A 17595-nucleotide genomic window follows, 5' to 3' on the forward strand; every position below is an offset into this window, starting at 1 on the left:
GTGTGGGTGGATATTTGAGGGAGGAATGCGGGAGAGTGAAAAAGGATGCCGTTCCGGACCAAGACTTAGAATTAGGGTGGGGAGGAAGGGAGCCCTGACCGAGGGCGGTGGGGTGGGTTCTGTTTAGATCTGGCAGAACAGATACATATCAGGGCGGATTTCATGGTCGGATAAGGGAAGGCGATTAAATTTCGTTAGGAGGGGACGTGGAGAAAAATTGGAAATTTGTGGTAAGATCTTAGGGACCAAACTGCTGAGGTCATCGGTTCCTCAGCTTACGCACTACTTAATCCAGCTTACGCTAAGGACAACACACACACACACACACACACACACACACACCCATGCCCGAGGGAGGACTTGTACCTCCGACGGGGGGAGCCGCCCGGACCGTGACAAGACGCCCATAGATCGCGCGGCGGACGTGGAGAGTGTGGAGGTGTAGTGTTGGGGGAATGCGGTGATAGAGGAGCGGCAGAGTACTAGGCTCAGTGAGCAGGGGGGGAACTAGAGGATGTGTAGTATCGAGTTTACGCTTAACGTAGAATATTCGAATATGTTCAGGATGGAAGAAGAGGGAGGGGAATTTTATAAGTTGATGGCGGATGCGAGTGGAGGAAGGTATGCTGATTCGAAAGGCTAGGATGAGTGCATGGCGTTCGAGGATCCGTAGGTGTGATAAATGGAGGTTGGAGCAGAAAAAAATTTGGAAATTTGTGGTAAGTTCCTATGGGACCAAACTGCTGAGGTCATCGGTCCCTAGACTTTCACATTACTTAATCTAACTTAAACTAACTTACGCTAAGGAAACACACACACCATGCTAGAGGGAGGACTCGAACTTATTACGGGGGGAGCCGCGCGAACCGTGGCAAGGCGTCCTTAGACCGCTCTGCTACCCCCCGCGGCAGGGTGGAGCTGCATTCCATGCCACATTTACATAGCAGACTATTGTAAATTTGTATTGCACAATTTGTAACGGAACTTTTATAAGCCGATTTCCTTACTGACTGGACATCGTACTTGTCTTTTTGCCCTATAACATGTCTACATATTGAAATTTTTATATATGAATACTACAGACAGAACAACATGACTAGCGTATGGGAAATGGAGCAAATGTGCCTTTTTAATTGAGCTAACTTTGCAATTTAACGCCCGCCCGTTCCGTAAACAGTGCGAGCTAGATACAGACGGCTACTGCCGCTGGAGCGCACTACGATCGTGTATATCACGTTGAGAAAAAGTACCGTATGCACAAGCCGCACCGTTACTGAGCGTTCAGCAGCACGTTGAACACGGCACGCTCAACGTTTATGTTCGCAAGCACGGTCCGTGTGCCGGCTCCTTCAGAAACAGCTCTCCTCCATCGTGCCGGACAAATGTCCCCTTTCGTGCCTGCAGTCTCAAATAATACAATAGTCTTCAAACCAACGGATCACTCTTTTAGCTTGCAATTGCTGTTGTTATAGGCTAAGAGCTTTTATGGTCAGTGCGTAGTTAGTGCGTCGTCCACCATCCACAGAACGCAGCTTCGAATCATTACATCTACTACCTTCTATTATTTCCTAACACAAATATGGTATTTCTATGGTAAATCCTTACAGAAGTTTTTTTTCTGCCAATGTAAACTGGTATGCTTAAGTCACCAAGTGGAGAAGTGGCAGCCTACCAATACAAGCAACCAGAGCTAAATACTCATCCGATCCTATGATTTTTTCTGTTAGTTATAGGTTCTTTCACGTCTGACAATAACTTGTGAAGTGAAAGCTACAAATGCCACCGTAGTTTGGAGTTGACATTAAACTGTACGTACCCTTATAACTGGCCGGATAAGTCAGTTTAAAATTCGTAAAAATGCATACCACCTCCAAAGGTCCATGGCTAGTAAAGCACTACGGCGTTCAAACCAATCACTGGGCTGAGAACAAGTATACTTTTTATTTAGTGTAAACTGAGTCAGCACCGAATACATGAGACACGAATTGGTGGATGGGCAATTAGATATCATACTATACACGAATTTTAAACTGTCCTATAAGCGCAGTACCGCAGATAAGTAACCTCGTAAAATCTGTCCACAGTCCGTAGCCGGCCAGTCGGTACCGACGAATAGCCGTGCCATCCTCTGCCCCTGGTGGCATTGGGTGCGGTACGGAAGGGCGTGATTTCAGCCCACCGTTCTCCCAGCCGTTGTGTTTTCGTGACCTGGAACTCCTACTTCTCAATCAAGTAGCTTGTCAGTTCGCCTCGCGACAATGAGTGCACCCCGCTCCGGTCCTCCCACCAAGAAAATCTCTGGCGCGGACCCGCGTGGCACTCAGCCATACCGACCACTCAGCTACGGAAGCCGACACCTCAGATCAATATACACCCTTATTTCGCCAATTTTCAAGAAAAGTGTAGAAGGATATTGTGTGGTCTTAGTCGTTTATTTGTGCATTCAACGAGGGAGTCACGTCAGTTTTGTACAGTACCACTCGAGAGAGCACAGTAGGTATTTCTTGACACCGGTGGACAGCAGAAGAGCTGAAGGACCTACATCTGCATCTACGTGGATACTCCGCAAATCACATTTAGGTGCCTGGCAGAGGGTTCATCCAACCACCCTCACAATAATTCTCTGTTATTGCAATCTCGTACAGCGCGCGGGAAAAACGAACACCTATATCTTTCCGTACGCATTCTGATTTCACTTATTTTATTATGGTGATCGTTTCTCCCTATGTAGGTCGGCGTCAACAAAATATTTTCTGATTCGTAGGAGAAAGGCGGTGACTGAAATTTCGTGAGAAGTCTCCTCCGGAACGAAAAATGCTTTTTTTTAATGATGTCCACCCCAAATCTTGTATTATTTCGGTGACATTCTCTTCCTTTGAGCTTTCTCGATGTACTCCGTCAGTCGTATCTGGTAAGGATCTCACATCTCGCAGCAGTATTCTAAAATAGGACGAACAAGCATAATGTGGGGAGTCTCTTTATGAGATCTGTTACATACTCTAAGTGTCCTGCCAATAAAACGCAGTCTTTGGTTAGCCTTCCCCACAACATTTTCTATGTCCTCCTTCCAATTTAAGTTGTTCGTAATTGTAATTTCTAGGTATTTAGTTGAATTTACGGCCTTTGATTTGACTGATTTGTCGTGTAATCGAAGTTGAACAGATTCCTTTTAGTACTCATGTGGATGACCTCGCACTTTTCGTTATTTAGGGTCAATTGTCAATTTTGGCACCATAAAGATGTCTTTTCTAAATCGTTTTGCAATTTGTTTTGATCTTCTGATAATTTCACCAGTCGATAAACGACAGCATTATCTGCAAAAAACCTAAGACGGCTGCTCAGATTGTCTCCTAAATCGTTTGTATAGATAAGGAACAGGAAAGAGCCATAACACTACCTTGGGGAACGCCAGAAATCACTTCTGTTTTACTCGATGACTTTCGGTCAGTTACTACGAACTGTGACGTCTGTGACAGGAAATTACGAATCCAGTTACATAACTGAGACGATATTCCGTAAGCACGCTATTTCACTACAAGCCGGTTGAGTAGTGCAGTGTCAAAAGCCTTCCATAAATCTAGTAATGCGGAATCAGTTTAAAATCCCTTGTCGATACTTCGTGTAAGTAAAGAGTTGTGTTTCACAAGAACGATGTTTTCGAAATCCGTGTTGACTGTGTGTTAACAGACCGTTCTCTTCGAGGTAATGCATAATGTTCGAATACAATATATTTTACAAAACCCTGCCGCATATCGAAGTTAATGATGTGGACCTGTAATTTAGTGGATTACTCTTACTACCTTTCTTGAATATTGATGTGATCTGTGCAACTTTCCAGTCTTTGGATACGGATCTTTCGTAGAGCGAACGGTAGTATATGATTGTTAAGTATGCAGCTATTGTATCAGCGCCGGTAACTGTGGCCGAGCGGTTTTAGGCGCTTCAGTCCGGATCCGCGCTGCTGCTACGGCCGCAGGTTCGACTCCTGCCTCGGGCATGGATGTGTGTGATGTCCTTAGGTTATTAAGGTTTAAGTAGTTCTACGTCTAGAGGACTGATGACCTCAGATGTTAGCCGCGCGGGATTAGCCGAGCGGTCTAAGGCGCTGCAGACATGGACTGTGCGGCTGGTCGCGGCGGAGGCTCGAGTCCTCCCTCTGGCATGGGCATGGGTGTGTGTGTGTGTGTGTGTGTGTGTGTGTGTGTGTGTGTGTGTGTGTGTTTGTCCTTAGGATAATTTAGGTTAAGTAGTGTGTAAGGTTAGTTACTGATGACCTGAGCAGTTAAGTCCCATAAGATTTCACACACCTTTGAACATTTTTGAACCTCAGATGTTAAGTCCCATAGTGCTTAGAGCTATTTGAACCATTTTATTGTATCAGCTATAACAATACCTCCATTATCAGTTAATTAGTTCAAAAATTATCACTTCGTGCACTCAAAGTATGATCTTTTTATTGCGCAACTTAAAGGTCTTTAATGTGGCGGGTATTGCTACATCAATTGATTACATTTACTGAAGAAAATTAACAATAATATCACTTATCTTGTATTTGCAATCCAACGACTATCTCGCTCTGGCTTTGGTTCGTAATTAAAAATGTTGTCTCGGTAGCCTGACTGTCGCTGCTGGTGCGGAAGGCACTCGGATGTTAATTACGCCGACTTGAAGAACTTACGAAGACAATCTTTCAGGATTAACTTGATCATTTATGTTTTTCATTGCAATGTGATTCATACTATTTTAAACAATAGTCACTTCATAATAATTCTTGACACTCACTTTTCACATTTATTAAACTTTTTATACTTTCGCATGTTCAAAACATTACTTCATCATACAATTTCGCAGCCGTTACTGCTCTTAATAAAACTCACAACATTTTTCATTGTGCACAACTCAGACTCATCTTTTCATTTCCAACACAAAGTTAAGACTGTTCACATTCAACAGAAAAACTTGACTACTCTGTACGCTTCCGCGCCAAAAGTCACAGGCCAGCATCAAAGATAACAATAAGTACAAAGATATTCACACTAGATATTATATCGATTTCAACATCTCAAAATATCGACGTACATACAGATAAAAATGAAATCAAATTTGAAAAGAGTGAAAAATATGAGACATTACGTAGAAAAATATTCATTAATCTACGCTATCGAAAAATAGGGTTGGCGGGTGGTAGTGGATTCGCAAATAAAGAACCATTACACAGCATACTCTGAAAGGAACCTAACTGGTATACAGTCTGGGCCGGAAGACTTGCCGTTGTTAAGTGATTTAAGTTGCTGCACTACTCCGAGGATATCTATTTCTACGTTACTCTGTTTGCTGCTGTTCTTGATTCGAATTCTGGAATATTTACTTCGTCTTCTTTGGTGAAGGTATTTCGGAAAGCTGTGTTTAGTAACTGTGCTTTGGCAGCACTGTCGCCGATAGTATTTGCATTGCATACTCACCAGAGCTGGAGGCGTATGTAGAGGCAGAGGCAGCGGGGCTGGAGTACGCGATGACCGTGGCGAGCAGCAGCACCACGAGCCGCCACGCGCTCATGGCTCGCTCCAGCCCTGCAACAGCACGCGTTCTCCTTACTACAGCTGCCGCAGCTCCGTTACACACATGTTTATTTGTGCACTGTACGTTTTATATCGCTGACAAAAAAAGTGCAGTATTCAGGAGGGGACGAGGAAACGTAATGAAATTCACCGGATGGGAGGGTACTTGATATTCCTTCAGTAAATATAAAATCGAGTTAGATTTACAAAGAACTTGGCAGTATGAGCTCACTTATCAGTATGACACTGCGCCCCCTCTATCCTGGATGCATGCACTGATTCGGTTAGGAAGGGGTCATAAATGTGTTATATCAAATGTTCAAATGTGTGTGAAATCTTACGGGACTTAACTGCTATGGTCATCAGTCCCTAAGCTTACACACTACTTAACCTAAATTGTCCTAAGCAGAAACACACACACCCATGCCCGAGGGAGGACTCGAACCTCCACCGGGACAAGCCGCACAGTCCATGACTGCAGCGCCTTAGACCGCTCGGCTAATCCCGCGCGGCTGTGTTCTATCCTCTCTTGAGGCAATCTGGCCCACAACTGTTTTAGCTGGTGGTTGATATCCAAGATACCGGCACTAGGAGCGAGTTGACATCCTAGATGATCTCACACATTTTCTGCTGGAGACAGATCTGGGGACCTTGATGGCCACAGAGTACCTCAACATCACGCAGACATTTCGTAGAGGCAGGTGCCGTGTGTGGACGAACAAAAAACAAAGAAGACTACACGAACATTGTCCTATTGGAAAATCGCACCACAATACTGTCGCATGTGAGGTATCACATGTGGACGCAAAATGTCCATGATGTACCATTATGCTTGCTAACCATGTGCTGTAGTCATACGCGATTGCTCCCCATGCCATGATGCCAGGAGTAACACCGCTTTGTAAGAATGGCACAGTGCGACTCATTTCATCAACGGTCCAAGCCTGCCTGTCACGGTACCACTCCGAACGCAGCCGTTGGTGTTGTGATTTTAACGGCACCCTACGCAATGGGACCGTAATTTCCTAGTCCGGCTGCTGCTAGTCTCCGACGAATAGGGCGGGATGACACAAAGTGTTGCAAGGGGTCCGTTACTTGTTCTAATACAGCAGGTGCAGATGTGAAGAGGTTACGATGTGCTTGGTGCGTAACCGACGATCCTCCCTTGTGGTGTTCAGACGGAGCCGGCCGGAACCGTATGCCTGCCCTTACGTTTCCATGCAGTCCATTGGGCCGCAGACCCATCCGAACGCCCCACAAATCTAAATATTGCACGATGCGCCCAGCGGGCCAAATAGAGAACCCACCATGAGGTCCCTTTCAAACTCTGTCAGATGCTGATAAGGCAGTCTCATACAAGTATATGACACCTCTGTGTTTCACAGTTATCAGTCAGCATCTGGCGCCCTTATCCTCTAGAGACACCTTGTATCACATGTGATACATCCGTTCAAATGATGTTCCTATACAATTTGTACAATTTTTTGTAAATCATCGAATGTATCGTATTCGATACACTCCGCAGAACAAGCAGGCAGCCTACTCGTAGTTCTCAGAATGACCACTAGGTATCAGGAGCAGTCATTAACTAGTGTTTTCGGACGAGTAAGCATGGCTTCAAGAAAGAAACATTAGTATTATTAATTCATCTTTTATTTACTTCTAAAGCAGTATTAAAATATTGTTAACAGTGCCTTGACTATAATTCTATCAAAGAAAGTGGCGTGAAAGACGATTTTACTTCCAAAAAATCGAATTTAGTAGATGTATCATATTTGACACATTGAGTCTCTGTGACTAGATTTCATATGCCTATGACCAAATGGCGATCGGTTGCGTTTTATATTGTTCATTCGTTGTTTCAACGTTATTTTATTATTTTTGTGCGCATTTCACAACTTCAATAATGGGATAGGCATTTCTAACGCTTTCTATACAAATAAAACCTTCCAAACGTGATTTAAAAATGAAAATCTAAATATTATTGACAGATCTATCTGATTCAGAAATAGATCAGCTTCTGCACAAGGTCTTTGACGCTAATACTGTTGAAAATCTGATGTTCAGCACCACCGAGAGAAACAAAAACAACCCAGATAGACATGAAAAGACAGGTGATGAAGAGGAAAGTGAAGAAAGGGGAGAGAACAATGAAAAGAAGAGAAGATTAGTTCAGCCAATACCACCAATAGCCAAAATATACAAATGTGCTTTGCACATGCCAGAAATGGGTACAAAAAAAAACACAGATCAAGATGCAGAGGAATGGGTTGTTCAAAGCTAACAAATGCGAGATGTTCTGAATGTATGATGTTTTTGTGCTTTACTTCGGTAAGAAACTGTTTCAAAAAGTTTCATACTTCATAAGAATGTCTTGCAACATTTTTAAAAATTTGTAAAAACTTTTTATAATTTTTTATTTATTATATTTTTAACAATTTATGTTTCAACAAGAACATGTAATGAGACAAGTGTAACAATTTTGTGTATTTTCTAGCATGAGGATGAATGTATGTCATGCAAATAAGCAAAAATAAAGTAAAATTTATTTCTACATTGTGTGGCAGATTGTCTTGTTAGCAATCCTATGTTATGTATATGATACATGGCATGCACAAGGTGTAAATATAAAAAAGTTATTCATGGATATTTTACAATCAGTCGTGCCAACCAACACATTAAAGCTTGTTTTATTTTATTCACTGTATAACTCCGACTTCAGGTCTCTAGAGGCGTGTACATGTGCGAAGTTACATTGACATTCGACTACGTCCTCTGCGTACTTAACTTTTTTTGTCAGACAATGTACTTATCTTACTTTATGGCTCTAAGACAAGAAATTACGTATAAACTTTCTAATCTAAATATGCTAAAACAGAGCGTTTGAAAGCTCAATCAGCAGTAGAAATAGTTTATCTATCGATTGATACACAAAAACTGGCATTCGCTTGACATTTTGGTAAATGTGTTCATAACAGCTATAAATGTGTCGTAAGTGAGAGAACAACATACGAAATAGTCATACTGTAATGCAAGATTGCCTGAATCTCGCACATAACATAGTCAAATGATAGTGACAACTAATGAGTAGAGGCATGGATTCGATGTGAAAACTTCTCAATTAAGTCGATCACATCTCCTCAATTAAATCGATCGTTGCACTACCGTCATACCAATACGACTGGAAGAATACAGCAAAAATCGTGGAAATAGCTAGATAGTCTTCAGAATCGCCTTATTTTTACATTATGTGTGACCTGTAGCTGCCAACAGAAATCAGCTACAATTGGTGAAACATGTTTAGGGACTAAACAAAACAAAACTGTCTTCTTGCAAGAGGGCGGACATCTTTGTGAATGGTTTGAGATTTAGACAAACCAAAAATTGTGTTCTGACAAGATTTTTGTGGTAAGTTCCTATGGGACCGAACTGCAGAGGTCATCGGTCCCTAGACTTAGATACTACTTACTCTAACTTAAACTAACTTACGCTAAGGACAACACACACACGCATGCGCGAGGGAGAACTCAAACCCCCGACGGTCTGACAAGGAGGACCCTCTTTAATTCATCGTTATTTTCTGTAAGCACGGGAACAAAGCTTAAAATTCCATTATGGATACTGTTGGCTTCAGATCATCAAATCAGTTAGCAAACATCCGATAAATTCGAAAATTTCTCTCGTGAAGATGTATAAACAATGAAATAGATCAGCAGCTTTTATTGTGTATCGTGAGTACATGGTACTCTGCCCAAGCACTATACGAGGGTGCTTTAAAAAACCTGATTTACGTTAGGAAGTAGCCTGAATCGAGCAGTGGTCCTACCTTTGTGTTACAGGTTTATATGATGCTCAAATCACGTCAGATGCACGACAGTAGATAATAGTAACGAGGTCCCGGCTTTACGTGTGATAGTGCAAGTGCGATTTCCTTTTTTCGTTGTATTTAAAATTTTAAACAGGTTAATACGTGTAAAGTGAAAGTTAGAGCACTGTGGTAGCAAACTGTATTTGAAGAACAGAGAAGCAGCGCTGGATTTCCAGAAACGAATACAGCGATCGTCTCGCAAACAATACACACTGTTGCTCGAAACAAGCCTCCTCATATACGGCCAGGAAACGGTATACTTAAAACTTTCAGCTAACATAAACAAAGTAAAGAACTGTTTTGTCCGAATGACATGCGACAAAACCAGAGAAAATTAACTCTTTGGCCCCCATAGTAATCCAAACGAAAGTTAGATGAGAAGACACCAGCAGCTGATGAACGGTAAATGATCAGAGAGACAGACACAAAGAAATGATTATCCCATATTAGCAGTGGCTGTCGAGTAAAGATTGATATAAAATGAAACGAATCATTTCAGGGTTTTTGGGATGTTAGACTATAAGAGAAAACAAAACATACCAAAATAGATATGGACAAATGTGGATGTTAGACTATAAGAGAAAACAAAACATAACAAAATTGATATGGACAAATGTGCCTGATATTAGTTTCTTTAGACCGCTGTTCCGTTGCGCATCTATTATGTGGAGAAAACGCGCTGATGTTCTACATTACGCATTCTAGAATCTCTTACCTTGTCATTGTAATCTTTATATGTGCATAGCTCGAGCATTTGGAATATCCTTGAATGAAGACAATTGAAATTACGACACTGTCTTGACTTTTAACAAATTTAGCGTACTTGTGCTGTTCAAGTGTGAGCTGATGACACTAATTACAAATTAGGGGTATTCTGCCTGCTCTATTCCGTTCTATGGATCATTTTTACCTCTTGTACACATGCACTCGTTGTTCCCTGCGGCCATTTGGTTGTACATAAAACTGAGGACTGCTAAAGAGCTATGTCCCCTAAATGGGCATCTATTTTTCCTCAAAGTACACAATAAGAGATATCGTGGTGAAAGTGATAAAAAGACTTGTGGGAGTAGGCCAAGATTGTACTTAAAAGGTAGGGAAGAGTGTTGTACATGGGTGTTTCTTCCTCGTTTCAATCTAATGACTGATCTTAGAATAACATGAAGGAATGCACACCAGAAACCACCATAAGCAGTTCCCGGCATTTTCTACATTTTTGTCGCTGGGAGACATTAGACAGCGTTTTGTGCAACCTTTGTAAATACTACGAGTTCTACATAAGTGCTGCACAATACACTTTAAGGACTGAAAAAAAAAAAACACGCACCAAGAAGTAATTGCCCGAATGGGGACAGAAAGTGGTAGATGTGATTTACATCTACTGGAAAACAAATGATTACAATTTCGGAAAAATGGATGATTTATTGAAGAGAAAGAGCTTAACAAATAGAGCAAGTCAATAACGCGATGGTCCACCAATGGCCCTTTGGCAAGCAATTATTCGGCTTGGCATTGATTGACACAGTTCTTGAATGTTCTCCTGAGGGATATAGTTTTAAATTCTGTCCGGTTGGAGTGTTAGATCGTCAAAATACCAAGCTGGTTGGAGGGCCCACCCGTAATGATCCAAACATTCTCAACTGGGGAGACACCCGACAATTTTGGTACCAAGTTATGGTTGACAAGCGTGAAGACAAGCAGTAGAAACTCTCTCTGTGTGCAGGTGAGCATTATCATGCTGAAATGTAAGCCAAGGTTGGTTTGCCATGAAGGGCAACAAAAAGGCGAGTAGAATATCGTCGACGTACCGCTGTGCTGTAAAAGTGCCGCGAATGACAAGCAAAGGGGTCCCACTATGAATGGCATCTCTGACCATAATTCGTGGTTGTCGGTCCGTATGACGGGCGATGCTCAGGTTGATATCCCACCGCTGTCGAGGGCGTCTTCAGACATGTCTCGGCCTGGAATCTCATTGAATAGACCAGAACTGACTTCATAGATCAGTCTCACTACGAATTGAACCCCAGTGACCAGTGAACACGCATCAAAGACACCTTGGACACTGGTGGTTACCACCTGAGTATAGTCCATCATATGTCCCGACAACCAGCAATTATGGTCTGTGGTTGCATTTCTTTTCATAACGGGACCCCTTTGTTGTCATCTGCGGCACCCTTACAGCACAGTGGGCCATCGACGATATTCTTCATCCCATTTCCCTGCCCGTCAAGCCACCCTGGGCTTACATTTCATTTCATGGCGAGAGCTTCTGCTGCTTGTCTTCACGCTTGCCAAACTCTATCTTGGCAGCAAGGCAGCTGGATCTCTCCCCAACTGAGAATTTTTGGAGCATTATGGGCACAGCCCTCCAAACATCACGAGCTTTCGGCATTATAAACCGAAAATTGGAACGATATCCCTCAGGAGGACATCTAACAGCTCTTATCAATTAATACCTAGCCAAATAACTGTTTGCATAATGGCCAGATTGACTTACTCAATTCGTTATGCTCTTTCTCCTGGATAAATCATTCAGTTTTTCTGAAATTATAATAATTTGTTTGCTTTTACATGTATGTCACATCTACAGGTTTCCGTCCCATTCGGATAATTACTTCATGATGGGTCTTCTTTTTTGCCATACTAAAGTTATTTGGAGGATATCGTTAATTCTTCAGTTTGAGACTTTCATGATGAGTAAAAATATGTGTATTATTAAAAGTTGTTACATAACACAAAGATGGTTAAGTTATGCTTTGTGGGCCGTGCACCATCTTGTACCTTCAAACCAAAGAGATTCTACTGCCATGGAAAATGAGTAGTAGGGCAAGGGGGGTATCAGTGCATTTTGTTAGTGTGGCTTGCATACATTCAGGGGCAAGCATAAATTCAGGGAAAACTTGATTGATTTATGACACCCTACCCTCCCCTTAATCTACTGTCCCACTCAGTTGTTTGTGACTCCTGCAGGTTGATTTATGACCCTCTGGGGATAAATTGTCCTTGTGAGAAACACCCCATCCCTTCACTTCCCCACTTCCTTCTCTGCCCCTCTAGAAAATCCACTCACCTATACAAGCACAACTTTGATATAATATTAATTCACTAATTAATTAAATTGGACAATTAATTAACTCCTCCTCCTCTGGGAAGTCCTGCAGGACTCAATCTGTGCTGGAGAGGAAGGACCTCATGATATGAGATTAAAGTCAGTGTCAGTTACATGGCAGAGGATATACTGTTTATTTATAAAATTCAGTTTTCAGGCACTGAATCTCTTTATTTGGTGGAAAAAGCTCATATCCAGTAACTATGTGTCCCAATTATGTAATTACACTGCTGCAGTCTTGTTGGATAATTTTCGTGTGTGTGCTCACCATGACATGCATGGATCGACTGAGCTAGTGTACAGTGCCACCACCAGAGGACATCACACCCCCTGCCCCTCGCCCACTCCCTCCCCCCTTCCAGAAAAAATTGCCAGGAAAGAAATTCACTTGGTGCTGGAGAGGAAGGTCCTCATGACACAGAATTCAAATCAGTATCAGTAATATATTGATGCATATTCTTCATTTAATCAGTCAATGGGAGACAGGGCTCCCCCACTTGGATAGAGTTCACGTCTGCACCTCCACCCCCACCTCCCATGATATAATTACTGCAAACACCAGGCAATGGAATGAAGCGCAGTACAGTAGCCACCATCTGGAGTTTCCTGCATCATATACCACCAGTGCCATTGCTCAGAGGCCAGAGATAAGTGTCGTTGTGACTGCAGCTGCAGCTGTGGGTGCATGTGTCTGCCAGAGTGCACCATGGAGGGCCTTAAGGAATGATTGAAGTGGTAGGAATTCGGATGTTATCAATATGCCAAGTGCCAATACTTGTCAGTGATCGATACTGAATTGCTTAATCTTTCATGGAGAATGCATGCAACACACGTGAACATGGAGACAACCAAGTGCATACTGAGTGTAGTTCACAATTCAGCTATCCAGAAGGCGCCACAAGGGTCGCTGCCAGGACTTCTACCTGTGGCTGCAGGCAAGACCTGACTAGCTGGGTGCCTGTAACTTTTCTTTGTACTCACTGCTTGCAACAGCCTTAAGCCAGAAATGTCTCATTCTGGTCACTGGACATCTCGACTACACACCCAGATGGCCGCCATAGTCATCCTAGAAAACCAGTTACATATTGATTGCTGTAATTACAATTAAATACACGATTGCAGCTCGAATCTGGTTACATTCAGCAATGAGCGAAGTATCGGAAATGCCGCCTCCTGAAGGCTGTGGCTATGGGACTAATCTCACACTGGAATACCAATATGTATATCCTCCTTAAGACTGGACATAATCTTCCACGTAAAATCTTTCATGCCCCTTACAGCTGTGGATACACTGAAATCGCAATTTTCCACGTCAAATCCATACATGCCATACAACTGGACATATTCATTTTCTTTCCACATGTCGGAACACTGACCACAAACCCCAACACGTACTTTGTAACCCTCCTGATTAATGTTAATTTTGTCGCACATTCCCTACTAAGTATAATACTTCATCAATAATTGAATTCTGTTTACACCAAACAATAGCGAGCGAAAATTCGCGATGGAAGGACATGCTCCATTTGTTTTTCTTGCGAGTGGTACCTATGTGTTTTAGGAAGAGAGACATAATCATCTTTTAAGCGGCCAGCTATTAAAAACATGATCACATTAACTAAGTTACTGTCACACTGCATAAAAAGTGGTCTTGGATCCACAGATACACATAAGAATCGGTAATGGTATCCCTGTTAAAAACTGTATATGTTTTATAAATGGAGGTATGGTATTGCTTCTGAATTAACGGGTCTTACAGACAAATACAACACTTTGAATATAGACGGTGATCACAGGGGTGTGTATTAACAGACCGAAAGTGCGGGTGTAAATCACCAGCAGTGTAAGCTCGCAATAAAACCAGCCTTCTCACCGAATTTAAAAACTGATTCAGCTAAGGAATGTGGTATTAAGCCAATATTTGGAACTTCCTCATGCCGCTGCTAGATACACTACTGGCCATTAAAATTGCTACACCACGAAGATGACGTGCTACAGATGTGAAATTTAACCGACAGGAACAAGATGCTGTGATATTCAAATGATTAGCTTTTCAGAGCAATCACACAAGGTTGGCGCCGGTGGCGACACCTACAACGTGCTGACATGAGGAAAGTTTCCAACCGACTTCTCATACATAAACAGCAGTTGACCGGCGTTGCCTGGTGAAACGTTGTGATGCCTCGCGTAAGGAGGAGAAATGCGTACCACCACCTTTCCGAATTTGATAAACGTCGGATTGTAGCCTATCGTGATTGCGGTTTATCGTATCGCGACATTGCTGCTCGCGTTGGTCGAGATCCAATGACTATTTGCAGAATATGGAATCGGTGGGTTCAGGAGGGTAATACGGAATGCCGTGCTGGACCCCAACGGCCTCGTATCACTAGCAGTCGAGATGACAGGGATCTTATCCGCATGGCTGTAACGGATCGTGCAGCCACGTCTCGATCCCTGAGTCAACAGATGGGGACGTTTGCAAGACAACAACCATCTGCACCAACAGTTCGACGACATTTGCAGCAGCATGGACTACCAGCTCGGAGACCATGGCTGCGATTATGCTTGACGCTGCATCACAGACAGGAGCGCCTGCGATGGTGTGCTCAACGACAAACCTGGGTGCACGAATGGCAAAACGTAATTTTTTCGGATGTATCCAGGTTCTGTTTACAGCATCACGATGGTCGCATCCGTGTTTGTCGACATCGCGGTGAACGGACATTGAAAGCGTGTATTCGTCATCGCCATACTGGCGTATCACCCGGCGTGATGGTATGGGTCACCTCTTGTTCGCACTGACGGCGCTTTGAACAGTGGACGTTACATTTAAGATGTGTTACGACCCGTGGCTCTACCCTTCATTCGAGGCCTGCGAAACCCTACATTCCAGCAGGATAATGCACGACCGCATGTTGCAGGTCCTGTACGGGCCTTTCTCTGTACAGAAACTGTTCGACTGCTGCCCTGGATAGCACATTCTCCAGCTCTCTCACCTATTGAAAACGTCTGGTCAATGGTGGCCGAGCAACTGGCTCGTCACAATACGCCAGTCACTACTCTTGATGAACTGTGGTATCGTGTTGAAGCTGCGTGGGCAGCTGTACCTGTACACGTCATCCAAGCTCTGATTGACTCAATGCCCAGGCGTATCAAGCCGTTATTACGGCCAGAGGTGGTTGTTCTGGGTACTGATTTCTCAGGATCTATGCACCCAAATTGCGTGAAAATGTAATCACATGTCAGTTCTAGTATAATATATTTGTCCAATGAATACCCGTTTATCATCTGCATTTCTTCTTGGTGCAGGAATTTTAATGGCCAGTAGTGTACTTCTCAATTTGCTTTCACCTACTGATTGTTGGTGTATAGTAGAGTAATAATGTAAGACATACTGTAAAATGCTTATTGGCAAGTATTTCTCAACTGAAACACTTTGAAATTTGAATAAAATATTTGTTCCTAGATGTACCTTGGAACAGTTTTTCATATTTGGAAAAACCTTAATTTTCGGGAGTAATTTCTCTAATTTCAGAGAAAGACTACAACACTCATTAAGTGATTTCTGTCATTTCAGCAGCACCATTCCACAACGGTGGTTTTCGACAGACATGCTGCCCTATACAGAGATGTATGTCTACCGGTGTTTTTCCTTTGGCTGTGCTGTAGTTACTGCTGTCCATGAATTATAAGTGCAAGACGAGTACAATGTTACCTCTGTCTCCCTGAAGAACGACGTTAGGATCGCGCTTCGCAGACTCGAACTCACGACCCCCAATCGGCTGCTCCAGCGGAGACCACAGCCTGCTGAGATGTGCTCAGCTCCAGAACCTATTTTTGTAGTCCCTGTCTTGTCTACCTGAATCGAACAACCTGTTGTTTCCTCCTCCCCCCCCCCCCCACCCCCCACCCCCACCCTCCGCCAAGAAAACATGTACTCTCTGTCCGCTAATGGCTTAATTGCTTCTTCAGCAGAATAACCCACCAAGAAAGTGTGTGACGTTAAAAAACTCCAGTGACTTCCCTGGCCTCCCCTCTTCTCTAAAAAGCTTCCCTCTATTTGATCCGACGTCACAGCATCAGATGGATTATACCAATCGGCGTTTTCATGTCAGGCAGCTAGCCCCGCTTCTCAGATCCTGGGAAAGTTAAAGAATTGTGCGTGAGAGTAGCTGCTAATTCTGTGCCATCTTCATGTTTTTTGGATAGCTGTAGAGTCTCATTCGCTGAAGACATTAGTCTAAGCACGGGCAGTGTGACGGCCTCCTGCTGATACAAGTTCTTTCTCCTATCCCACAGACCTCTGCTCGGCGGGCCAGAGTAGAAAAATGCCATGAAACCAAACAATAGTTGCAGTCGTCCAGGGAGCCGCTCAGCATCTCTCTACCTGTGGCATGCCCCAGTTCTGTTTCCGTGAACCCCCGTGCCCCAGCTGCATATCAAGCACCGCTTTTTTCTGTCGGATCCTGTCTACACCGTGTATGTGATTCACAAGCTCTCTCCGAAAAACGGAGAACAGACCCAGCATCAGGTTAAATGTGAAAGAAGAGAAGAAGTCACCAATAAGTCAGCACATACAGTCACTGCAGTCGTATTTGCTCTTCAAAGCTTTTGTTATTAGATCCTGTCTCATCATTCTCCTCAAGTTGAATTACTTACCATGTTAGCTGAAAAGAGGTGAACTGAATGACTTGCCGATTTTCATTCCTTGTGTTTCACAGTGTATCTGAGTATCATCATAGATTAGATTAGATTAGATTTACTTTCATTCCAATTGATCCATAGTGAGGAGGTCCTCCAGGATGTGGAACATGTCAGAAAAACAACAATACATGACAAATATTTAAACTAAAACAAATAAGCTAATGTACCATTCCACAGGTCCCAAGTGGAATGATCGTCATTTTTTAATGAACACTAAGAGTCATTTTACAAATACTATTGCACTGAATTTAAAATAAAAAAGTTTTATATTTATTTATAAGGTAAGAAACATGTAATACAACTACTGTAATACTTATTTACAATGAACACATTACTGCACTGAAATGGTGCAGAAGTTA

At 42.8% G+C, this 17595-nt stretch overlaps 1 protein-coding gene across 1 annotated transcript in view; it reads right to left on the reverse strand.

The window, feature by feature from the left end:
* Positions 1–17595, reverse strand: part of LOC124721899 (serine proteinase stubble) — a 230786-nt gene that overhangs the window by 140241 nt on the left and 72950 nt on the right. The window contains exon 2 of the mRNA XM_047247053.1: positions 5463–5570. Coding sequence (XP_047103009.1) covers positions 5463–5556 — 94 coding nt within the window. The 5' untranslated portion in view covers positions 5557–5570. The remainder of the gene's footprint in view (positions 1–5462; positions 5571–17595) is intronic.

Source organism: Schistocerca piceifrons, chromosome X, assembly GCF_021461385.2.
Source record: "Schistocerca piceifrons isolate TAMUIC-IGC-003096 chromosome X, iqSchPice1.1, whole genome shotgun sequence".
NCBI lineage: Eukaryota > Metazoa > Arthropoda > Insecta > Orthoptera > Acrididae > Schistocerca > Schistocerca piceifrons.